The sequence below is a fragment of the Littorina saxatilis genome, linkage group LG10, assembly GCF_037325665.1.
Source record: "Littorina saxatilis isolate snail1 linkage group LG10, US_GU_Lsax_2.0, whole genome shotgun sequence".
In the NCBI taxonomy this organism is placed as follows: Eukaryota; Metazoa; Mollusca; class Gastropoda; order Littorinimorpha; family Littorinidae; genus Littorina; species Littorina saxatilis.
Window position 1 is genome coordinate 2,368,566 of NC_090254.1, and position 25,495 is coordinate 2,394,060.

The 25,495-nt window shown below is 45.6% G+C and overlaps 1 protein-coding gene across 3 annotated transcripts in view; it reads left to right on the forward strand.

Moving 5' to 3' along the window:
* LOC138977942 (E3 ubiquitin-protein ligase MIB2-like) overlaps positions 1 to 25,495 on the forward strand; it is a 48,516-nt gene that overhangs the window by 771 nt on the left and 22,250 nt on the right. For 2 of the 3 annotated variants that reach the window (XR_011459527.1, XM_070350549.1), the window contains exons 2-13: positions 2,876 to 3,091; positions 5,168 to 5,339; positions 5,994 to 6,295; positions 6,814 to 7,139; positions 9,283 to 9,384; positions 10,007 to 10,214; positions 13,349 to 13,536; positions 13,875 to 14,020; positions 14,405 to 14,561; positions 15,040 to 15,194; positions 18,210 to 18,333; positions 21,581 to 21,686. Coding sequence is in view for 1 of the 3 variants with exons in the window: in XM_070350549.1 (XP_070206650.1) it covers positions 2,887 to 3,091; positions 5,168 to 5,339; positions 5,994 to 6,295; positions 6,814 to 7,139; positions 9,283 to 9,384; positions 10,007 to 10,214; positions 13,349 to 13,536; positions 13,875 to 14,020; positions 14,405 to 14,561; positions 15,040 to 15,194; positions 18,210 to 18,333; positions 21,581 to 21,686 (2,191 nt within the window). In the remaining 2 variants the exon portion in view is untranslated. The remainder of the gene's footprint in view (positions 1 to 2,875; positions 3,092 to 5,167; positions 5,340 to 5,993; positions 6,296 to 6,813; positions 7,140 to 9,282; positions 9,385 to 10,006; positions 10,215 to 13,348; positions 13,537 to 13,874; positions 14,021 to 14,404; positions 14,562 to 15,039; positions 15,195 to 18,209; positions 18,334 to 21,580; positions 21,687 to 25,495) is intronic. The other variant, XR_011459528.1, reaches the window with a different exon arrangement.

Consider the following 25,495-nt stretch of genomic DNA (forward strand, 5'->3'; position numbering starts at 1 on the left):
GGGGGAGGGGAGGGGGGAGGGGGAAGGGGGGAAGGGGGTGGGGTGGGGCGGGGAACGGAGAGACTGAGCAGTTAAGAAAGGGGGCACGGACATGTTAAAACTTAGTGAGCGACACACAAGCAGTTCGACTGACACTGATTACTCAAAGGCAGAGTAGTGACCAGCTTCTGACACAGTGTCGAACCCTATACGTTCGGTGTATATTTGACCAAAACAGGACATTTGACACAGTGTCGAACACAATACGGTCATGGTATGTTTGACCAAAACATGATATTTGACACAGTGTCGAACACAATACGGTCATGGTATGTTTGACCAAAACAGGACATTTGACACAGCGTCGAACTCAATACGGTCATGGTATGTTTGACCAAAACATGACATTTGACACAGTGTCGTACACTATACGTGTATGTTTGACCAAAACATGACATTTGACACAGATCGAAACAGTGGGCATCGCTCTCCGAGAACGCGCTAACGGTCGATTATAACAATGACTGTCTAGACTATGATCTGTGTCAAATGTCACGGGCGGGGATATAGCTCAGTTGGTAGCGCGCTGGATTAGAGTCAACTTTGTGTGCAGACTCTCTTCGGTGTCCGAACTCCCCCCCGTGTACACTACATTGGGTGTGCACGTTAAAGATCCCACGATTGACAAAAGGGTCTTTCCTGGCAAAATTGCTTTGGCACAGTTAATAATTGTCTACCTATACCCGTGTGACTTGGAATAATAGGCCGTGAAAGGTAAATATGCGCCGAAATGGCTGCAATTACTGGCCGTATAAAATTTCATCTCACACGGCATCACTGCTGAGCGCCTAGAACTGTACCCACGGAATATGCGCGATATAAGACTCATTGATTGATTGATTGATTGATTGATTGATATTTTGGTAAAAAAAAAAAAAAAAAAAAAAAAAAAAAACCACCGTTGTATCAATCCATTTTTGTTAGATTTCTTTTTGCTGTTTTTACGATTGAACGCACACAACCATGCACTATTTTTTAGTCTCAGCCTGTCGCCTAACAATGAGCGAGTTTTCGCGAGGAACAGGGTTGAGCTACGGTAGGGTCACTGCGCATGTCTGGTTTTTTTCTTCGCGGAAACGCTGTTGGGTTGTGTCCAGTCGCGTCCCTTGCAACAAGATGGCGACAAGCGCGTTACGGATTTACTGTTGTGGAGAGTTGATGGACGACGATGATGAACAAGCAGTACTGTTTTATTGTTGATGTGAATGTAATGCCAAAACATCGAACTATCGATTCGAACGTCAATGAAGAAGTGAGCGTGAAAATCGAGCGCAAAACAGCCGGGTAAAAGTTCAGGGCGCTAAAGTACATTTGAGCCGAAATCGCACCCAAACTCCTGTTGACCTCATTTCTTCCCAAAATAAACATCACTGCTAAAATAAAATGCATTAAAACCAAGACAGTATCCAACCCAGTATCCTTAATTTTTGAAAGGCTAAGTGATTTACAACAAATGTCTTCTCACAATCCGTAACTTTGTCAAAAAATATTTGCAGAAGTTTCTCACCTCGCCTTGGCAGCCATCTTGGAACTGGAGAGACCCTACGCAGGAAGCAAGGTTGAAAGTTGGTTAACCGGTGACGTCACTCCAGTCGTACCGGACCGAGTTTTTGCGACCTCCGGTTCGACTCGAGTCACCTTAGTTGACGCTAAAACTCGCTCTATGAGTTATAGTCAGCCTGTGACGTCACATGGCAAGAGGGGAAATCCAGTGTCCAGTCGATACATATTTCATTTCGCTGATTATATATTCCTTGTTCTTGTCACACCCCATCAAGTCACACACATTGCTACAACACAGTGACTCACAGGCCGCCAAAGGAGCTAACTAGTAAGCAACTTAACGATAAACTTGATACTGACGGACCATTAGCGCTATTGTTACGGTGCGTCTTGTGTGTATTTAATCAAGCAGGCAGGAAGTCCAATGCAGCAATGTGTGATGATGAGTAATCATAAAGTACATCTCTGAAGAGCTTAAGACGAGTAAGACCAGCATAAAGGGAAAGCCTATACTCAGATATCACTTTTTTAACACCGATAAAAGCGAGTCGAGAAGAAACACGATCCAGAAATGATTAAACAATAGATGTGCATACTCGCGTCCAGAATATTCTTTATTTGCGTGCATGTATTTGCACCTCTTTATACTCAGACAAACTTACTATCACACCCTTATTATACTGGTTTAGTAGAACACAGTGAAACTCCTGCGATACTTGCACTATTTTCTGCAAGCTTTGTGCTGACGTAGTGGCCTTGCTGACAAGGTCTTCCAGTCAAATTCAAGAACCCCTAATACGTAATAGCTGTCTGTAGAATGTCACTTTTAACAGTCAATGGCCACGGCAGTGTGTTCCCATTATATCACATACTAGACCAACGGCTTTAAAGGTAAACACAATATCGCCCCTGAACAAAAATTAAAAAAATTAAAAATAAAATAAATAACGTTAAGCATTTTTGCAGGGCTTTTTTTCTGCACAAGAGTCCAAGCTTGCAGAAGGATCGCATGGAATCCTAAACTGAGACCAGTAGGACATGCTGCGTTACAAGAACTAGTTTTTCGAGTTTGAGTAAAAGTTGAAAAAATGATGAAAACAAAAACAAAAACAAAGCCGAAAATGAGAGTGTGAAATATGTGAACAAAGTAGGCTAAACTAAAATCCTCCTTCATATGCTAAATCACGTGATGCCTTTTATTCCAATCAACAAAAGCTTCTTCAAAATGAGAGTGGTGGCTAAATAATTACATCTGCGTGAAAGGCAATTAATGGCTTAACCTGCATAATTCTACACGTGACGGGTACTGAACACGTGACATTTGATACCACAGGACACTTCACCATGTCACTGCTGGGGCTCCGTGTGTTACGGGGACCAGACTGGAGGGGCGGGGACACAGACGGAGGAGAAGGTCACGTGGGCACTGTCACCGAGTTGCTAGGCAACCACACGGTGCGCGTGCTGTGGGACATGGGACAGGAAAGCACGTGCAGCGCAGGGCATGATGGGAGATGTGCACTCAGGGTCTTGGACACGGCACAGATCGGTGAGTGTGTATCCAATGGACTGGTAGAAGGACAGCTTTCCGGGGCACACAAGAAGTACACAGATTGTGTTATCTTTTGTTGCGCTACCCGTACAGTTTGGCCAAGGTAGCTCACAGATTGTGTTATCTTTTGTTACGCTACCCGTACAGTTTGGCCAAGGTAGCTCACAGATTGTGTTATCTTTTGTTACGCTACCCGTACAGTTTGGCCAAGGTAGCTCACAGATTGTGTTATCTTTTGTTACGCTACCCGTACAGTTTGGCCAAGGTAGCTCACAGATTGTGTTATCTTTTGTTACGCTACCCGTACAGTTTGGCCAAGGTAGCTCACAGATTGTGTTATCTTTTGTTGCGCTACCCGTACAGTTTGGCCAAGGTAGCTCACAGATTGTGTTATCTTTTGTTACGCTACCCGTACAGTTTGGCCAAGGTAGCTCACAGATTGTGTTATCTTTTGTTACGCTACCCGTACAGTTTGGCCAAGGTAGCTCACAGATTGTGTTATCTTTTGTTACGCTACCCGTACAGTTTGGCCAAGGTAGCTCACAGATTGTGTTATCTTTTGTTACGCTACCCGTACAGTTTGGCCAAGGTAGCTCACAGATTGTGTTATCTTTTGTTACGCTACCCGTACAGTTTGGCCAAGGTAGCTCACAGATTGTGTTATCTTTTGTTACGCTACCCGTACAGTTTGGCCAAGGTAGCTCACAGATTGTGTTATCTTTTGTTGCGCTACCCGTACAGTTTGGCCAAGGTAGCTCACAGCAACAGCCTAATGACACAGTGATGACAGTAACTAACAAAACAATATCTGTTTCATCCCTTGCAACATACGACTATCACTTGTTGTGGCTTTCGTTTGAGCAGTGTGTTGGCTTAGTGTGCTTCATGGTGAAGTATATTTTTGTATAATCTATATATATATACGACTTGTTTCTCTGTGTGTGTGTGTGTGTGTGTGTGTGTGTGTGTGTGTGTGTGTGTGTGTGTGTGTGTGTGTGTGTGTGTGTGTATTCGCCATGCACGGCCAAAGTTCTCGATGGATCTGCTTCAAATTTGGTGTCCATATTCAGATACACCCTGCACAAAATCTGGTCGATGAGATATTTCAATACGTGCTCTCAGCGCGCAGCGCTGAACCGATTTTGGTTCCACCTGAGCTACCCGGGCCCCCATACCGACACACCAAAGCCAAAGTTCTCGGTGGATCTTTTTCAAATTTGGACACCGTATTCAGCTACACCCCGGCACAATATCATCGATGAGATATTTCAACATGTGCTCTCAGCGCGCAGCGCTGAACCGATTTTGGTTTTTCTGTTCATTTCACCATTCCCAGTAACTCTTCCTTATCTTCTCCAGTGTTTTGCGTTTATCTCCCTTCCTTCGTGTGGCTTCAATCCATATTCCCGTTTCTACGTTACTATTTTTAGAATGTCACTGCGCTGTCCAGAACGCTTCCCTTGCACCCGTAAGTTGTTCTTACTGTCAAAGTGAAAAGGTCGAATCAATTTATAGCCACGCGAAAAATACACTGTCACCTATCTCTATATATTTATAGATATAGATATACATATATATATATACGGCTTCTCTGTGTGTGTGTGTGTTTGTGTGTGTGTGTGGGCAACACCTGTGGATTTAAGAGTTCTGTTTGTGATGGGGTCTAGCGGCTTTTGTCTGTCTGTATGTTCTGGCATTTGAGAAGCCACAACAGATAATATAGGGCTAAGAAATAAGCTCTAAAATTCTCAATCCCGTTTGACAGGACTTCGCCTTCAAAGGTGATTGTGGTGAACCGCCACGCTGTCTGTCTCTGTCTCGCGATTCACCCCGGCGAAGCCGGGTATTTCTCTAGTTATATATATATGACAGCATCAGCATTCTAGATATTTCTACTATGTCTGCAGAATAAATCTTGTTTTTCTCTCTCTCTCTTTCTCTCTTTGCCTATGTGTCTGTCTTTAAAATAATTTTTATTTTTTTAAATTAAGCCTTAATTCTTACATCATTAGTCCGATGAAGGGAGATAATGCCAATGAGAAGAGCAACATCATTATCAACATGATCCTTCAGGTGTGCGCCATCCAGACACGCGCTGCAGTGACTGCGGAGAGAGCGACATCTGGGGGATGTTGTGGCGTTGCCGAGACTGTACCGGATGTGACCTCTGCCCTCTCTGCTACAGTGACGACAAACACGACCTACGTCATCAGTTTGTGCGTATCGATACACCGGAATCTAAAGGGTAAGCGCCAGCACCTAACTGTCAACACATATATTGTTGCTGAAATCATGTGTACACGTTAGGTACGCTCTGTTTGCGCTGGTAAAATGTCTCAGTCACTGATCTGAGGTAACAACTTTTACAACGGAAAATGGGCTTCTGGCAAATATTTGTAAACCATCTCTTTCAAACTTAAATCTGAACAATATTAAACAAAAACAAACGAAAAGGGTAGGTTAGCAAACGTTCAATCATAAAAAAACGAATAAACCTTCCACTAAGGACAAATCGAGTTGTTCATTAGTAAACATTCCACGAACTAACCTTTCCTTTTTTCGAATCTTGACTTTGGAGCGCCAGCAGTCTACCTTCACTATTATATTGATGCTTGGAACTTATTTCTCTTTGACCTTCAGAAGAATCTTGGACTCAGTCTGTCTAACTGTCTGTTTGTCTGTCTGTCTCACTAGATTACCATGTTTGTATTTAGTAAGGGCAGATTTTAAGACTAGGCTGCAGCTGTGCCGAAAACGTCTATCCTTATACGATTAGTCTCTCTCTCTCTCTCTCTCTCTCTCTCTCTCTCTCTCTCTCTCTCTCTCTCTCTCTCTCTGTTTTGTAAAGGTTTCCAATCATTTCGTTCATTAACAGACATCTTTTTATTTCTGGAATCAGACAACTCATCCCAAAGAGAAAGACGAGCGTCAAGAATCGCTCCCTCGGACTTTTCCCGGGGTCAAAGGTCACCAGGGGCAAGGACTGGCAGTGGGGTGACCAGGACGGAGGTCAAGGGTCGGAGGGCGAGGTCAAAGGTTACGAAAACGTATCGCCGGACTCGGTTCGCAACTTGGTGAGAGTGGAATGGCCGGGTGGTGACGTCAAGACTTACCGTCACGGTTTCTATGGTTACGTGGATGTGTCGTGTGCGGAGGAGGAGGAGGGGCCTTACTACTACCGGGATCATCTGCCTGTGCTGGGTGAGTTGACACTGCGGAGGAACTGACCCTAAATGCTTCACAAGTACACGCTAAAGACCGAAGACCGAGGCCTGGGAACAACACTGTAACCGGCGAGAACATGTTACATTTCAATGGTAACTTTTAGGTCTATTCTCGTGTCTCAAAACCAAATTGTCTCCAGCGTGGTACATCAAGCAGCCGGGGGGGGGGGGGGGGGGGGGGGGGGTAGCCCAGACCGGGCTCCCACCCCCAGCTCCTACTTAGTACTATACTACTGCAATTATGTGTATTGCACTGAAACGATAAATGAATATATAAATTTATAGTTTTAAATAAATAAATACTGTAGATGAATAAATAAATAAATAATCAAATAAATGAATGAATGAATGAATGAATAAATGAAGGAAGGAAGGAAGGAAGGAAGGAAGGAAGGAAGGAAGGAAGGAAGGAAGGAAGGAAGGAAGGAAGAAAGGAAGGAATACATAAATACACTAATAAATAAATACATGTTCCATGTGCCAATGTTGTTCCAGACACAGATCAAGTCCAAAGCCTGTCCGCTGCAGTCGACACAGAAGCACGCAGTTCAGACTCACCGCCAACAGCAGACGACAGGGAAGAAGAAGTCCCAAGTTCAAGTTCAAGTTCCGGCCCGAGCGGGGAGCATGCATCACACCTCACTGAATGCTTGTCTGCGAGCAGCGTATCAACTCTAAAGGAATCGAGAATCAGCACTGAAGGCGTTTCAAGCCTCAGCATTTTCAGTGCACCATCCCACAGAGATGACGCCGAAACAACATGCGCTGTCACCGAAGTTGAGACGCCAACTTCGAAAAGCGAGAGTGACAGCGGAAGGGAGGTAATCACATCAATCGCAGAAGCCATTTGTCAAAGTTAGTTACATGTGTAATAGAGTAAGTGAGAGGTATTCGGAACCAGGCTCCCGGCTCCTTACTTACTCTATTACACATGTCTCTCACTTTATTCGGAACCAGGCTCCCGGCTCCTTACTTACTCTATTACACATGTCTCTCACTTTATTCGGAACCAGGCTCCCGGCTCCTTACATACTCTATTACACATGTCTCTCACTTTATTCGGAACCATGCTCCCGGCTCCTTACTTACTCTATTACACATGTCTTTCACTTTATTCGGAACCAGGCTCCCGGCTCCTTACTTACTCTATTACACATGTCTCTCACTGTATTCGGAACCAGGCTCCCGGCTCCTTACTTACTCTATTACACATGTCTCTCACTTTATTCGGAACCAGGCTCCCGGCTCCTTACTTACTCTATCACACATGTCTCTCACTTTATTCGGAACCAGGCTCCCGGCTCCTTACTCTAGTACACATGTCTCTCACTTTATTCGGAACCAGGCTCCCGGCTCCTTACTTACTCTATTACACATGTCTCTCACTTTATTCGGAACCAGGCTCCCGGCTCCTTACTTACTCTATTACACATGTCTCTCACTTTATTCGGAACCAGGCTCCCGGCTCCTTACTTACTCTATTACACATGTCTCTCACTTTATTCGGAACCAGGCTCCCGGCTCCTTACTTTCTCTATTACACATGTCTCTCACTTTATTAAATTACACATGTCGTATGCATTGAGAGCGCGTACTTCCCTTTGTTTATCAGATCTCTAATAGCGCGCTGCCTCATGATCATGTGTTCAAGATTCTCTTGGAGCTATGCTTTTAATTGTCAAATGAACTTATTGCAATCTAAGCTCGGAATCTTGTGGGGCAGGTGTGCTTTCATACCTGACCTTGAGATGTTCCGTCATAGGTGAATGGATGTTCGGTTGGTGCATTGGTGTGTAAGTCGAAACTGATGACGCGTGTTATCCACCACTGACGTATGTAAGTAATGCTTGTTGTTAATGATAACATTGTTGAATAAATTGAAAATCAATAATGAATGAATTAATTTACTTTTTCTCTTTTGTATTATGTTTATTCATTTATTGATTTGCTTATTTGTGTTTTATTTATTAGTTTTAGTTACTTTGTTTATCTACTTTGTTATTTATTTTTTTGTTACTTATTTATTTACTTTTCATATCCCTGTCATGCCTTCCTTCCTTCCTTCCTTCCTTCCTTTATTCTTTTTTTCTCTTAATTTTGTTTGTTTATTTGGTAATGTATTGGTTGATTTGTTTAAAAAAAAAATCTTCTTCATCTGTTGCCTTCTTTTAACATTTATACTCAACTCAACTCAACTCAACTCAAATTTTATTGGCTTCAATTTTCATAGAAGAATTTGTCTTGCGCTTGGGAGAAAGTAAGAGTATAACATATAAAAACAGCATTCATATCACATTTCATGTATCACACACAGTAATCACAAGTATAAGCCTACACTTATCACATTTGTACCTGTATCATACATGCAAATAAATAGTATCACATTTCCACGTATCACACACAATATATACATTACATAACATACAGCAAGCTTCCATCTCCCGCGCCCCCCCCTCCCACACATACATATCCTCGCACGTGCGTCGACTCCATACAAATGACATCATCAGTCCATTAACTAAAATGCACAATAACTAGTAGTGGGTACTTAATACGTGCTCAACTAGACCTGCTAACTAAAATAATAACAGAAACAAAAACAGGGACTGGGCACAACATTTACACGTGTGTGACCTACTTACATCAGGTGCCTGTGATCTATAAATAACAATGATTGCGTTTAAAGTAAAACATGAATAATGCCGATGTTTACTAACAATAAATACATAACAACTAAGATAAAAATGTATGTACATGAATATGCTATTAATACTGCACAGGTCCAAGAGTTGAAGAAAGGGGACACAGTGCGGATGAAAGAGGACACACAGGAACTGAAATCTGTCAACTGTCGTGTTGTTGATACTTTACAGGTAGAATAATTGAAGACAGGACACAAGGTACGACTGAAAGAGGACACAGGAACTGAAAGCGCTCAACTGTCGTGTCGTTAATACTTTACAGGTCCAAGTGTTGAAGGCAGGAGACAAAGTACGACTGAAAGAGGACACACAGGAACTGAAAGCTGTCAACTGTCGGGTGGGCTGGAAGGAGGGAATGGAGAAGGTGAGTAGTGTGCCTGTGTTCAGTAACTCTTTTCTCTGCTCGCTCGTTAAAGGGACGTAACTATGTAAGCCTTGTTGTTCTGAAGCAGCCACTGTCAGATCAACGTTTTTCAAGCCAATCATACGAGCCATTTCAGAATTGAGATACAAACATGTGAAGTAACGAGGCATTGTGTACCGTGTCCTTCACTCGTCCTTGTGTAACCATGGTGATTTCGTTCTCATCATTTCACGATGGAACGGAATATTCCATTTTCCTTGAGACCACGTCGTTCACTTGCAGAAACTGTGATCAGTCTAAGGCGAAAAAAAGACAGAAGAAAGTGTTGCAAACTGTGGACGAATAAGGTATCGTACGTGTATACATGAGCGTCTTGGACGGTAGATCAGAAACAAAGGGAATATGTATTCTAGATGCATATAACATGTGCAAGAGGGGAAGTGAGAGTAATGCCGAACTTAGAGTATGTATAACTCTCACTTACTCTATTTCTCATTTGATATGCGTTTAGATTGCTTACTTCGATCCCTTTGTTTCTCAGATCTTAAAAAGGCGCTCTGCCGCATTTATTTGTCATTCTTTGACGTTGCTAGAAAATAATCACTTTTATTTTGTCCACCAGACAGCGGGCAAGGTGGGTCAGGTGCTGACCGTGGACAGTGAGGGAGATCTACTGGTCAGCTTTGGACGTCATCACTTTCTGTTCGCACCTGCCTGCTGTACACACGTCACTTCCGACACACCTGTCGACTCCCTGAGACTGGAGACTCAACCGATATTGAGCAGAGACGAGAAAGAAATGGACACAGGATCAAGCATAGAGGACAAAGGTAGGATTCTTTTATGTGGTTTCTTATATTTCTAATTCTGCAAGTTGGCAACATGTTGTTTTCAAAAGAAAAGTCCAAGTTACAGGTAGTAAAAGCCAGACTTATATCAGTCTCATGTTTAGGATATGTTTCTTCGGTACGATAGACAGTCAACCACTCACACTCCACGAGCTGCACTCAGCTCTGAAAAAGTCAAAGGCGAAGAAGTCCCCTGGCCCAGACGGCATCACCAACGAGATGCTAACCCACCTTGGTAGTGCAGCAGAGAACAAGCTACTCGAGGTCTTCAACAGCAGCTGGCAAGAAGGATCGCTACCACAACTCTGGCGAGAAGCGATCATGATCCCCATCTTAAAAAAAGGGAAGGATCCAAAGAAGGCCACCAGCTATCGCCCAATCAGCCTCACCAGCTGTGTTGTGAAGACCCTGGAGAGAATTGTGAACGAGCGCCTCAGGTGGTACCTGGAATCCAGGAACCTCCTCGCCCCTGAACAAGCTGGATTCCGACAGTTCCGCAGCACTGAAGATCAGGTCACTTACCTGGCGCAAGAAGTTGAAGATGCCTTTCAGGAACAGAAGCTGGTCTTCGTCACCTGGATAGATCTTCAGAAGGCCTTTGACAAGGTCTGGAAAGATGGACTCCTTGTAAAACTGCTGAGGAAAGGCGTGTCCAGCAACATGTACCAGGGGATTCGCTCTTACCTCTATAACCGCAGGGCAAGAGTTAACGTCGACCAGACCAAAAGCAAGAAGTTCCTCCTTCGTCATGGCGTCCCTCAGGGCGGAGTCCTCTCCCCCACACTCTTCCTTCTCTTCATCGACGATCTGGTGTCTGAGATGCCCAAGGGGATCAAAGCTGCTCTCTACGCAGACGACCTTGTGATCTGGTGCAAGGAGGAGCACGCAAGTACTGCCTCCTACAGAATGCAGCAAGCGGCAGATAGGCTGAACGCATGGGCAGAAGATTGGTGCGTCTCCATCAACAAGTAAAAATCCTCCACCACCCTATCCACACTGTCGCCAAAGCAGAAAGCCGGAACCATTAGGCTTGGTGGAACTCCTTTGAGAGAGGATGAAGAAGCAACGTACCTTGGTGTCACCTTTGATAGACGGCAGACCTGGAAACCACACATTGCACAGGCACAGACGAAGGCCCGGCGCAAGCTAGCCATACTCAGGAAGCTGGCAGGTACCACCTGGGGAGCGAACGAGAAGATACTGAAGACAGTATACCAGGGAACAATCAGACCCCACCTCGAGTACGGCTCCACAGCGTGGTCAACCTCAGCCAAGACAAACCTGCAGACCCTTGACCGTGTGCAAAACCAGGCCCTCCGACTCATCACTGGTGCAATGAAATCCACGCCCATCAAGGAAATGGAGAAGCTTACCACCATCCAACCCCTCTGTCAGAGAAGAGAAGCCAAGACTATGGTACAGGCCGAGAAGCTCAATTGCCTACCCGACCACCCCATGAAGCACAGACTGAGCAACCTCACCAAGAACCGGCTCAAACGGAGCAGTTTTGTACACGAGAGCAAGAGACTTTCTCGACAGTACAGGGAAGTCCTCCCACAGAACACTCTACCTCTGACTCAAGAAGAAGAGGAAACCCCCAAGGCAACAGAGAAACCAGGCATCCAGATCTGCACCAGTGTTCCACATGTTACCTCAGGAGAAGATCAGAATGACACAGCTCGACAGGCACTCACCTTAGCCCTGATCGACGAACAGTACCCAAAAGAGGCGTGGATCCATGTATACACCGATGGATCAGCAACTAACGCCGTGCTCAATGGAGGTGCAGGCATTCTCATCCAGTTCCCTGGGGGACATACAGCTACATCCAGCGTTGCCACTGGCAAACACTGCACAAACTATAAAGCAGAAGCAGAAGCTCTCATGCAGGCCGCCTCCTTGGTTCAGGACTCCGCAGACCCTTGCTACCAAGTTGTCTTCCTCTCGGACGCCCTTTCAGTCCTTCAGGCCCTAGAGAACGACAAACTCCCACAGCTGGCCAAAGCATTACAGATGGTCAGACAAACCAGAAGAGTTGTCCTCCAGTGGATACCAGCACACTGTGGGATACCAGGAAATGAAAGGGCAGATGAGCTGGCGAAAGAAGGAGCCGTGAAAGACCAACCTGAAAACAGTGTCAGCTTTAGTGAGCAGAAGACAATCATCAAGGCATTGATGAGGCCAAGGACAAACAGAGATGACTACCACACAATGTCCAGAGAGCAGCAAGTCAACCTCATCAGGCTGCGTACTGGCCACAACAGGCTCAATGCTCACATGAACCGAAAGTTCAAGCTGGCGCCATCACCAACCTGTGCCTGCGGTCAAGAAGACCAAACAGCGGAACACATCTTACAGCGATGTCCCTTACTAGATGAGGAACGAAAAGAAGTGTGGCCGTCACCAACTCCCTTGCAGACCAAACTATACGGCAGTCGACAGGAGTTGGAGAAAACGACAACATTTATCACCAGTGCTGGACTGATTGTGTAACCTCTGCGAACGCCAAGAAGAAAGAAGAAGGTACGATAGACATTTTTGGTACCACGTGTCTTGGATACATTTCTGTGCGTGGGTTACTTAGCATCACTCTCAATGTAAATATGAAGAGAAAAAAACATGCATGTTTCTACCTCAGAAAAGAAGGCAGATTTTATTTGTCAGTATATATTAACTTTCTTTACTGGTTTGTCCATCGCGTTTTATGTATGTCAAAAAGCTTACCTGCCTGATCGTGTTACTGACTGATCGGTTTGCAGAGGATCCAACGGCACTGTTTGTCCATCGCGTTTTATGTATGTCAAAAAGCTTGCCTGTCTAATCGTGTTACTGACTGATCGGTTTGCAGAGGATCCAACGGCACTGTTTGTCCATCGCGTTTTATGTATGTCAAAAAGCTTGCCTGTCTAATCGTGTTACTGACTGATCGGTTTGCAGAGGATCCAACGGCACTGTTTGTCCATCGCGTTTTATGTATGTCAAAAAGCTTGCCTGTCAAATCGTGTTACTGACTGATCGGTTTGCAGAGGATCCAACGGCACTGTTTGTCCATCGCGTTTTATGTATGTCAAAAAGCTTGCCTGCCTGATCGTGTTACTGACTGATTGGTTTTGCAGAGGATCCAACGGCACTGTTCCACAAGCTACGTCAAGCTGTGCTCAGTGAAGAGTCACGATCTGATGCGTACACCGTTTCACATGATCCAAGTCTTCTCTTCTCCGCTGACCCTGGCCTGCTGTTCTCTGCCGCTAAAACTGGAGATCATGAAACAGTCAGACAGATATGTACAGCAAACAGATCCATGGTAAGCCTGCTTGTGAATAAAGCCGTGTCTTAAAGTGTTATGATTACCTGGCTTTACAATTGCAATGTGCTTCCCAAGTCACCAGTATGCATTTTTCGTGTCACATCAATATCAATTGCCTTATTTGCATTTATTCAGAGTGGTTGTCTGTGTGCCACCCTCCCCCTTTTTTCAATCATGTTTTATGATTTATATTACCAACCGTGTACACCGATTTCCCCCATACGTTTATCCCCAGAAATGTGCACGCTTGCATACACATTTATTTTAATTCTATGAGACTGCTGGGTACGAAAAATAAAACATTGGACTCATGTGCCTCTACATGTCCCCCGCAGATGGAGTGTGCGGTGTCAGACTTGACTCCGCTAATGATTGCGTGTGCCCGGGGTCACCCCGAGGTGGTGCGGGTGCTGCTCGAGTGTGATGCTGACCCCAACCACCGTATTGAGCGGAAGTCACCCATGGGGGCTGCCTTGGAAAGGTTAGGTTTTGTTTGCTGGAACACCAAGTCTCTTATGGGGAGGGGAAGAGAGAGAGGGTAGACAGAAAAAGAGAGAGAGGGGAGAGAGAGAGAGAGAGAGAGAGAGAGAGAGAGAGAGAGAGAGAGAGAGAGAGAGAGAGAGAGAGAGAGAGATGATCTGATTTATGATAATAATAAGAGTTAGTGTTTCCACAGAGGAAGGGGCTATGGGACCAACATAACACGTGCTAAGAATCGATCAAAAACGAGCAACAGCAGTATAGAACCAAACAGAAGAGACAGAGATATTTGAGCGTGAGTAATAACTCCCAAAACGCGAAAACGCTTGCTTGCACTGCAGTGGTGTGTATACCGTATGTGAACAGACTTGATGCACTATTTCAGAAAAGATGAGGATATAGTCATTATGCTTTTGGAGCACGGAGCAGACCCCTTCATTCTGGACAAACAAAGACACACCCACATGCACCTGGCAGCCTGGCGGAACTTGCCACGTGTCATCAAGGCGTTGGTTGATCGTGGGGTTGACGTCAATGCTCAGGTCAGTTCCCTCTGTGTGTGTGTGTGGTTTTTTTTGTGGGGGGGGGGGCATCTTGTAGGAATCAATATTTGTTTGCACCTGCGGCACTTGACAAAAATGGTTAGATATTTGTTGAAAATTAATCTGTTTGTGAACGCATGTCCATGTCTACGAAAGCTAAATTATGGATGTCAAAGATTATGCCCCCCCCCCCAAACAAAAAATACACAATGCAAACACCAACCAAACAACCACAACAAAAACAACACAAAACACCCCAAAAACAACAACATCAGAAAAAAACAAGGAAATAACACACGAAAGAGAGAAAAAGAGAGAGAAAGGGGAAGACAAACACACAAAGACACAATGAAAATTCATTTCACTCTAACCTTAATGTCGAGATTGAAATCAACGCCTACCCGGATTTCTCCTTTCGAAGCATCCTGAATACGTGGCTTGTGCTGTTGATGAAATGTCGACACCTTGACTCTTGCAGGATGACTTCCAGGACACAGCCATGCACCTGGCTATCTCCAAGCATAGCTATGACGCCGTGGAGTGCTTACTGAGTCTTCCGGGCGTGGATCTCACCATAGAGAATGCAAACGGCTATCGAATGATTCATCTAGCTTGCTCAAAGGGAAATGCTCGGTAATGGAAAACTAGTAAATCCTTTTTGGGCGATGGTAATCACATAATGTTGCAAGTGAAACATGCAATCAAGAACAAGCACAGCTCGTGTGTTTTTAACAAGACGGTTTTAATGAGACGCTGAGGTAAGCATGCGTTACTCATCAGTTCCAAGATGGCGTCTGCCCAGAGCGAGGCTGGGCGATGACGCGTACATTTGTCCATGACGTAGTATGATGTAATCAGAACATCACAGTAATGTTTTCTAATGTTTAGTCTTTAGTAGTAGTCTTAGAGAAGACAGATTCTGAACCCGTTTTGGTTTGCCTCAGAGTTGGCATGCCACGTGATGTCCTCATTGAGCGACGAGGTTAACAGTCAGCTCTGTTTCAGATGAAGTAGACTTCAGATGAAGTTATCCTTGCCATGGGTGTAGGCCACCTTCAGATTAGGAGAAGAATGTATGCCACACAACTGAGTGGGTCAGCTAGCCACGGAACCATTCTAAAGATAGTGTCGTAATGTTAATGATACACACTCCTTCAACACCCGTAGGATATGATAGTGTCGTAACGTTGATGACTTCAACACCCGTAGGATATGATATAGTGTCGTAACGTTGATGACTTCAACACCCGTAGGATATGATATAGTGTCGTAACGTTGATGACTTCAACACCCGTAGGATATGATAGTGTCGTAACGTTGATGACTTCAACACCCGTAGGATATGATAGTGTCGTAACGTTGATGACTTCAACACCCGTAGGATATGATATAGTGTCGTAACGTTGATGACTTCAACACCCGTAGGATATGATATAGTGTCGTAATGTTGATGATACACATGCTTATTCTACATACGTGAGAGAGACACCCGTGAGATAATAATCGTTCAAATCACACGTGTGTATATCATGTAAATGAGGTCATGTCAAGCAAGTCTGGCAGGGACCTGTTTTTCCACTGCTTATGATGCCAAAGTCACCGAGACAAACGTCATTATAGAAACAAAAATTGCGCTCGCTAATTACCCTCGATGAATCTTTGGAACTAACACGTCACGCCACACTTTCAGAGCGACGTTTCTTTGCTTTGACGTAATAGATTGCACGAGGCTTTAGAAGAGATCGAGGTTCCAAAACAAGCGTCTTCAATTTAGCTGCCTCGACTGCAAGACATTTTCAGTAAAATACACGTAAGTATAGTATGTAGGATAAACAGAATACTACATGGCTTGCTGTGTCGTACCAGATTTACACGAGTTGTTTTTTTAAATATTGAACTGCGAGCGAAAGCGAGCTGTTCACTATTTGAAAAAGCAACGAGTGTAAATCTGGTACGACACAGCAAGCCATGTAGTATTCTCTATTTTCAACACCCGTAGGAGCACGTGCGAGGTTGGTGAGTTCATTAATTTTGGTCTCCTCACATACAAACCCGTACAAAATACCAGCGGAGGCCCGGTATCTCAGTTGGTAGAGCACTGGACTTGTGATCGGAAGGTCGCAGGTTCGAATTCGGCCCGGGACGGACACGGGTCAACTTTATGTGCAGACCCATGTCCCACCCCCCGTGTCATCACAATGGCACGTAAAAGACCTTGGTCAATCTGTCATAAGTGCAGGTGGCTGAATACATCTAAACACGCAGACACCTGGGTAGCGCGACACCGTTGCTGCTAGCTTTCCACTGGGAGGAAGCGACCCGAATTTACCAGCGATGGGACAATAAAGTAATGAAAATGAAAAAAACATATATCGGTCACTCTCAAGTACCAATCTGTAAAATCAAACGAGTAGGCTTGAAAATATAAGGGGCAGTTTGTCAGACTAAATATTGATTAGTGTACAGGGGCAGTTTGTCAGACTAAATATCGATTAGTGTACATTACCGTTGCTGGTTTTATATCCGGTAAGGTTATATTCAAAACGAATCCAAAAACATTCATTCAAAAAAATTGAATCATTCATTCGCTTGCGGCTTCGTGGCAGGCGAAAGAAAAAATCAGCCAGATAAGTTTTCGGTATTAATTGTTTGTCTATGCACTTAAAAGACCGTTGGGTCGATATATTTGTGAATGTATTGTTTTGTCAATAACAAACGTTCCAACAACCTACCTTTCTTGTTTTTACATTTAGTCAAGTTTTGACTAAATGTTTTAACATAGAGGGGGAATCGAGACGAGGGTCGTGGTGTATGTGTGTGTGAGTGTGTGTCTGTGCGTGTGTGTGTGTAGAGCGATTCAGACCAAACTACTGGACCGATCTTTATGACATTTTACACGAGAGTTCCTGGGAATGATATCCCAGGACGTTTTTTTCTTTTTTTCGATAAATACCTTTGATGACGTCATATCCGGCTTTTTTGTAAAAGTTGAGGCGGCACTGTCACACCCTCATTTTTCAAGAAAATTGATTGAAATTTTGGCCAAGCAATCTTTGACGAAGGCCGGACTTCGGTATTGCATTTCAGCGTTGCGGCTTAAAAATTAATTAATGATTTTGGTCATTAAAAATCTGAAAATTGTTAAACAAAAATTGTTTTTATAAAACAATTCAAATTTACGTTCATCTTATTCTTCATCATTTTCTGATTCCAAAAACATATAAATATGTTATATTTGGATTAAAAACAAGCTCTGAAAATTAAAAATATAAAAATTATGATCAAAATTAAATTTTCGAAATCAATTTAAAAACACTTTCATCTTATTCCTTGTCGGTTCCTGATTCCAAAAACATATAGATATGATATGTTTGGATTAAAAACACGCTCAGAAAGTTAAAACGAAGAGAGGTACAGAAAAGCGTGCTATCCTTCTCAGCGCAACTACTTCCCCGCTCTTCTTATCATTTTCACTGCCTTTGCCACGAGCGGTGGACTGACGATGCTACGAGTATACGGTCTTGCTGAAAAATTGCATTGCGTTCAGTTTCATTCTGTGAGTTCGACAGCTTGACTAAATGTTGTATTTTCGCCTTACGCGACTTGTTTGATTCTATATTTAAAACGGTCATTGCCTTGTATGTGCAGTGCCCTGGAGATGTTGGTGGAGAAAGACAAGAGCCAGATTCACAGTTCGCTGCGCGGCGCCACGCCACTTCACGTCGCTGCTAACGATGATCATGACGACTGTGTTCGAGTCATGGTATTGAACGTAAGTTGGACGGGCGCAGTGGCGTGGTGGTAAGACGTCGGCCTCCTAATCGGGAGGTCGTGAGTTCGAATCCCGGTCGCTGCCGCCTGGTGGGTTAAGAGTGGAGATTTTTCCGATCTCCCAGCTCAACTTATGTGCAGACCTGCCAGTGACTTAACCCCCTTCGTGTGTACACGCAAGCACAAGACCAAGTGCGCACGGAAAAGATCCTGTAATCCATGTCAGAGTTCGGTGGGTTATAGAAACACGAAAATACCCAGCATGCCTCCTCCCGAACGGTCAGATACGTAAAATTCCACTCGTGTTAAAAACATGAGTGAACGTGGGCGTCTAAGCCCATGAACGAAGAAGAAGAAGAAGAAGAAGAAGAAGAAGAAGAAGAAGAAGAAGAAGAAGAAGAAGAAGAAGAAGAAGAAGAACGAATGGAATATTAGCGGACAAGCATTTAGCGGACAAGCATATAGCAATCAAGCAGCCAAGAAGAATCAACCTGCTAACCAACCGATCGACCGATCCACTACTTGACAGTTAGCTGCGCCTTGATGTTCTCTTGTTTTCGTCAGAAAAGACTGTTACGGAGGGTTTTTCGTGTAAGTGTCTGTGTATTTGTTACTATATCAGAAAATGCATGCTCTACTCTGTTTACCAAATCAACTCCTTCTCATACGCACACAGCACTCATACTAGGCAACAAAGTCTTAAACACGTTACTGCCCTTTGCCCTCGAACTTATATTCAAAACATCAACACAAAAATACAAATATGTTATCTCTCATGCAGTCAACAAATCTCTTGCATTCACGTGGAAGAATAATAGCTTGAATAACATGTAGGAGACTAACTGTCTCTCGATTGACGAAGTCCTCGTCTCACACAATCCTTCTGTCGATTATGTTTCCTGTTAACACAGTATCACTTTACGCCCAGTTCACATGGTACGTAGTCTTCAGTGGTAATTCACACATTCAGTGACTACTCACATATCAGCGGGTACATTCACCGGATCCATATCACGCCACGACAAAAATTAGCTCGTGGTGATATGGGGTGGGGTTCCACCGGGTTCCAGAACTCCTGCGCTGCTACAACCTTGCGCCCACAATCTACCGATCCGTGGCGCCAAGGAGGGGATGCTCATACAACCTTGCGCCCGCAATCAACTGATCCGTGGCGCCAAGGGGGGGATCCTAGTCTCTTCCCTCTCTCCCGCAGCCGAGTGCATCCTTCACTCCCACCGGGGTGCTGTGTAAAAAGTTTATGCTACCATAAGTCTCAATTCTTAGATAAACTTCTCCACAAAATAATACTTCCATTCTTTCTCAATACTATTCATTTATCCGTCTACTAGCTTATGCTGTTACAGTATTTACAACAGCTCATTTACAAATGACTTCATTTCAAAAGAACATACAAACATTCTTTTTCAAAATGGCTGACAACAGCTCACGCTTTCCAACCCAATTTACAACATGACTCTCACAGTCATTTCACAAGTCAATATTACTGAGCAAAATACAATTCAATAAATACCTGTATAGTCACAGCATAGAATCACACATGATTCTTCCACAACACGAGTCGCAACATTCGACCTCAATGTTTGGTGAGCAATATTCCGACCAGACGTGGAGACAATAACATAGACGTCTGTCTTCTCCAGTTGTCAGTAATATTCTACCTTTTACAATCCAACATGGCTACCTCCTGTTAGCAATCTCCTCTCTCATTGGTCAATAGTAGCCAATGAAAATATACTTTGCAAAAACAGGTCACCTCATTTTAACAGGTGATATTTACACTCATGCCTTCACTCATGGAACCAAAAGTATGGCAAGCCAATCTGTACACATTTGTTAAACAGTTTTTAGACTGAACTATGTACAAATCCATTTGTCACAAAGACCACCTCTCCACTTGGAGATATACCAAGAACAAAATCAAAACCCTGAGTGCTTGCTGATGTGGGTTCAAATTTTGAAATGAACTAATTTCTGAGAAAAAACCCCAAGTGGCTCTTAATCAATCAATTCACCGTAAACTTCCTATTGTGCACAGAGAGCAACACGGCTGTTGGTGTTTGGTATGTGTCCAAGTGAGCCCAACACTTTTCACGGTAAGGAGAGTGCCTTTAACGCATTGCACGTGCACTTTTCATAGCTAGGGCCTATAACTGACAAGAACCACACGCCGAATGGTGGGACATTCAATTTTCTTAGCAAGGGCCTACAACTGACAAGAACCACACGCCGAATGGTGAGACATTCAATTTTCATAGCAAGAGTCTACAACTGACAAGAACCACACGCCGAATGGTGGGACATTCAATTTTCATAGCAAGGGCCTACAACTGACAAGAACCACACGCCGAATGGTGGGACATTCAATTTTCATAGCAAGGGCCTACAACTGACAAGAACCACACGCCGAATGGTGGGACATTTAATTTTCATTGCAAGGGCCTACAACTGACAAGAACCACACGCCGAATGGTGGGACATTCAATTTTCATTACAAGGGCCTACAACTGACAAGAACCACACGCCGAATGGTGGGACATTCAATTTTCATTACAAGGGCCTACAACTGAGTACAACCACACGCCGAAAGGTGGGACATTCAATTTTCTTAGCAAGGGTCTACAAATTACAAGAACCACACGCCGAATGGTGGGACAGTGGGTTGTCTTGTCATTTGTGAAGGACGGACTTGTCCGCTAAATGGAAAATCTTGACAGCGCTGACAACTGTCTTCGTGTTCATTTCCTCGTACGTCCTCCAAAGTTTGCCCCCCAGCCTCTGTGTGTAGCGGCATCTTCATGTAAGGTCATCTAAAGCGTTATAGGAGTCGTTATCAACTGTGCTCATTTCCTGCACTTTGTGTGAGAAAGGGAGGAGGTGCGGCTATAACATTGACCAGTGAGATGTTGCGCTGAGTTGACCAGTGAGATGTTGCGCTGTGTTGACCAGTGAGATGTTGCGCTGTGTTGCAGGGAGGGGGTCCAGACTTGATACTGACCAGTGAGATGTTGCGCTGTGTTGACCAGTGAGATGTTGCGCTGTGTTGCAGGGAGGGGGTCCAGACTTGATACTGACCAGTGAGATGTTGCGCTGTGTTGCAGGGAGGGGGTCCAGACTTGATACTGACCAGTGAGATGTTGCGCTGTGTTGCAGGGAGGGGGTCCAGACTTGATATTGACCAATGAAACGTTGCGCTGTGTTGACCAATGAAATGTTGCGCTGTGTTGCAGGGAGGGGCGGACGTGAACCGGAAGGACACCCAGTCATCCTACACGCCGCTTCACCTGGCCTCAATTCGTTCCGCGTACCGAGCTGCTGAGGCCCTGCTCGAACTAGGTTGCTCCTTGTCTTTATTCGTGTATTCTTTCTGCTGGTTGAATCCTCTTAACGTTGTTGACACCTTCAATTCCCGTTCTTCTGTCTGTCTGTCCGTCAGTCTGTATAGCCGTTTGGTCGCCTCGTTTTGAATCTATAATTAGCTCTTACTTTCTTATCTGAGAAACGAAGGAAAGTAAGCGCTCTACTTACACACAGACTGTGCAGCACAGGAAGTGAGAGTGAACGCAGAACCTGTCTTCTGGCACCCGAGACAATAACAAGTCGCGTGAAGCGCTCTACTTACACACAGACTGTGCAGCACAGGAAGTGAGAGTGAACGCAGAACCTGTCTCCTGGCACCCGAGACAATAACAAGTCGCGTGAAGCGCTCTACTTACACACAGACTGTGCAGCACAGGAAGTGAGAGTGAACGCAGAACCTGTCTCCTGGCACCCGAGACAATAACAAGTCGCGTGAAGCGCTCTACTTACACACAGACTGTGCAGCACAGGAAGTGAGAGTGAACGCAGAACCTGTCTCCTGGCACCCGAGACAATAACAAGTCGCGTGAAGCGCTCTACTTACACACAGACTGTGCAGCACAGGAAGTGAGAGTGAACGCAGAACCTGTCTCCTGGCACCCGAGACAATAACAAGTCGCGTGAAGCGCTCTACTTACACACAGACTGTGCAGCACAGGAAGTGAGAGTGAACGCAGAACCTGTCTCCTGGCACCCGAGACAATAACAAGTCGCGTGAAGCGCTCTACTTACACACAGACTGTGCAGCACAGGAAGTGAGAGTGAACGCAGAACCTGTCTCCTGGCACCCGAGACAATAACAAGTCGCGTGAAGCGCTCTACTTACACACAGACTGTGCAGCACAGGAAGTGAGAGTGAACGCAGAACCTGTCTCCTGGCACCCGAGACAATAACAAGTCGCGTGAAGCGCTCTACTTACACACAGACTGTGCAGCACAGGAAGTGAGAGTGAACGCAGAACCTGTCTCCTGGCACCCGAGACAATAACAAGTCGCGTGAAGCGCTCTACTTACACACAGACTGTGCAGCACAGGAAGTGAGAGTGAACGCAGAACCTGTCTCCTGGCACCCGAGACAATAACAAGTCGCGTGAAGCGCTCTACTTACACACAGACTGTGCAGCACAGGAAGTGAGAGTGAACGCAGAACCTGTCTCCTGGCACCCGAGACAATAACAAGTCGCGTGAAGCGCTCTACTTACACACAGACTGTGCAGCACAGGAAGTGAGAGTGAACGCAGAACCTGTCTCCTGGCACCCGAGACAATAACAAGTCGCGTGAAGCGCTCTACTTACACACAGACTGTGCAGCACAGGAAGTGAGAGTGAACGCAGAACCTGTCTCCTGGCACCCGAGACAATAACAAGTCGCGTGAAGCGCTCTACTTACACACAGACTGTGCAGCACAGGAAGTGAGAGTGAACGCAGAACCTGTCTCCTGGCACCCGAGACAATAACAAGTCGCGTGAAGCGCTCTACTTACACACAGACTGTGCAGCACAGGAAGTGAGAGTGAACGCAGAACCTGTCTCCTGGCACCCGAGACAATAACAAGTCGCGTGAAGCGCTCTACTTACACACAGACTGTGCAGCACAGGAAGTGAGAGTGAACGCAGAACCTGTCTCCTGGCACCCGAGACAATAACAAGTCGCGTGAAGCGCTCTACTTACACACAGACTGTGCAGCACAGGAAGTGAGAGTGAACGCAGAACCTGTCTCCTGGCACCCGAGACAATAACAAGTCGCGTGAAGCGCTCTACTTACACACAGACTGTGCAGCACAGGAAGTGAGAGTGAACGCAGAACCTGTCTCCTGGCACCCGAGACAATAACAAGTCGCGTGAAGCGCTCTACTTACACACAGACTGTGCAGCACAGGAAGTGAGAGTGAACGCAGAACCTGTCTCCTGGCACCCGAGACAATAACAAGTCGCGTGAAGCGCTCTACTTACACACAGACTGTGCAGCACAGGAAGTGAGAGTGAACGCAGAACCTGTCTCCTGGCACCCGAGACAATAACAAGTCGCGTGAAGCGCTCTACTTACACACAGACTGTGCAGCACAGGAAGTGAGAGTGAACGCAGAACCTGTCTCCTGGCACCCGAGACAATAACAAGTCGCGTGAAGCGCTCTACTTACACACAGACTGTGCAGCACAGGAAGTGAGAGTGAACGCAGAACCTGTCTCCTGGCACCCGAGACAATAACAAGTCGCGTGAAGCGCTCTACTTACACACAGACTGTGCAGCACAGGAAGTGAGAGTGAACGCAGAACCTGTCTCCTGGCACCCGAGACAATAACAAGTCGCGTGAAGCGCTCTACTTACACACAGACTGTGCAGCACAGGAAGTGAGAGTGAACGCAGAACCTGTCTCCTGGCACCCGAGACAATAACAAGTCGCGTGAAGCGCTCTACTTACACACAGACTGTGCAGCACAGGAAGTGAGAGTGAACGCAGAACCTGTCTCCTGGCACCCGAGACAATAACAAGTCGCGTGAAGCGCTCTACTTACACACAGACTGTGCAGCACAGGAAGTGAGAGTGAACGCAGAACCTGTCTCCTGGCACCCGAGACAATAACAAGTCGCGTGAAGCGCTCTACTTACACACAGACTGTGCAGCACAGGAAGTGAGAGTGAACGCAGAACCTGTCTCCTGGCACCCGAGACAATAACAAGTCGCGTGAAGCGCTCTACTTACACACAGACTGTGCAGCACAGGAAGTGAGAGTGAACGCAGAACCTGTCTCCTGGCACCCGAGACAATAACAAGTCGCGTGAAGCGCTCTACTTACACACAGACTGTGCAGCACAGGAAGTGAGAGTGAACGCAGAACCTGTCTCCTGGCACCCGAGACAATAACAAGTCGCGTGAAGCGCTCTACTTACACACAGACTGTGCAGCACAGGAAGTGAGAGTGAACGCAGAACCTGTCTCCTGGCACCCGAGACAATAACAAGTCGCGTGAAGCGCTCTACTTACACACAGACTGTGCAGCACAGGAAGTGAGAGTGAACGCAGAACCTGTCTCCTGGCACCCGAGACAATAACAAGTCGCGTGAAGCGCTCTACTTACACACAGACTGTGCAGCACAGGAAGTGAGAGTGAACGCAGAACCTGTCTCCTGGCACCCGAGACAATAACAAGTCGCGTGAAGCGCTCTACTTACACACAGACTGTGCAGCACAGGAAGTGAGAGTGAACGCAGAACCTGTCTCCTGGCACCCGAGACAATAACAAGTCGCGTGAAGCGCTCTACTTACACACAGACTGTGCAGCACAGGAAGTGAGAGTGAACGCAGAACCTGTCTCCTGGCACCCGAGACAATAACAAGTCGCGTGAAGCGCTCTACTTACACACAGACTGTGCAGCACAGGAAGTGAGAGTGAACGCAGAACCTGTCTCCTGGCACCCGAGACAATAACAAGTCGCGTGAAGCGCTCTACTTACACACAGACTGTGCAGCACAGGAAGTGAGAGTGAACGCAGAACCTGTCTCCTGGCACCCGAGACAATAACAAGTCGCGTGAAGCGCTCTACTTACACACAGACTGTGCAGCACAGGAAGTGAGAGTGAACGCAGAACCTGTCTCCTGGCACCCGAGACAATAACAAGTCGCGTGAAGCGCTCTACTTACACACAGACTGTGCAGCACAGGAAGTGAGAGTGAACGCAGAACCTGTCTCCTGGCACCCGAGACAATAACAAGTCGCGTGAAGCGCTCTACTTACACACAGACTGTGCAGCACAGGAAGTGAGAGTGAACGCAGAACCTG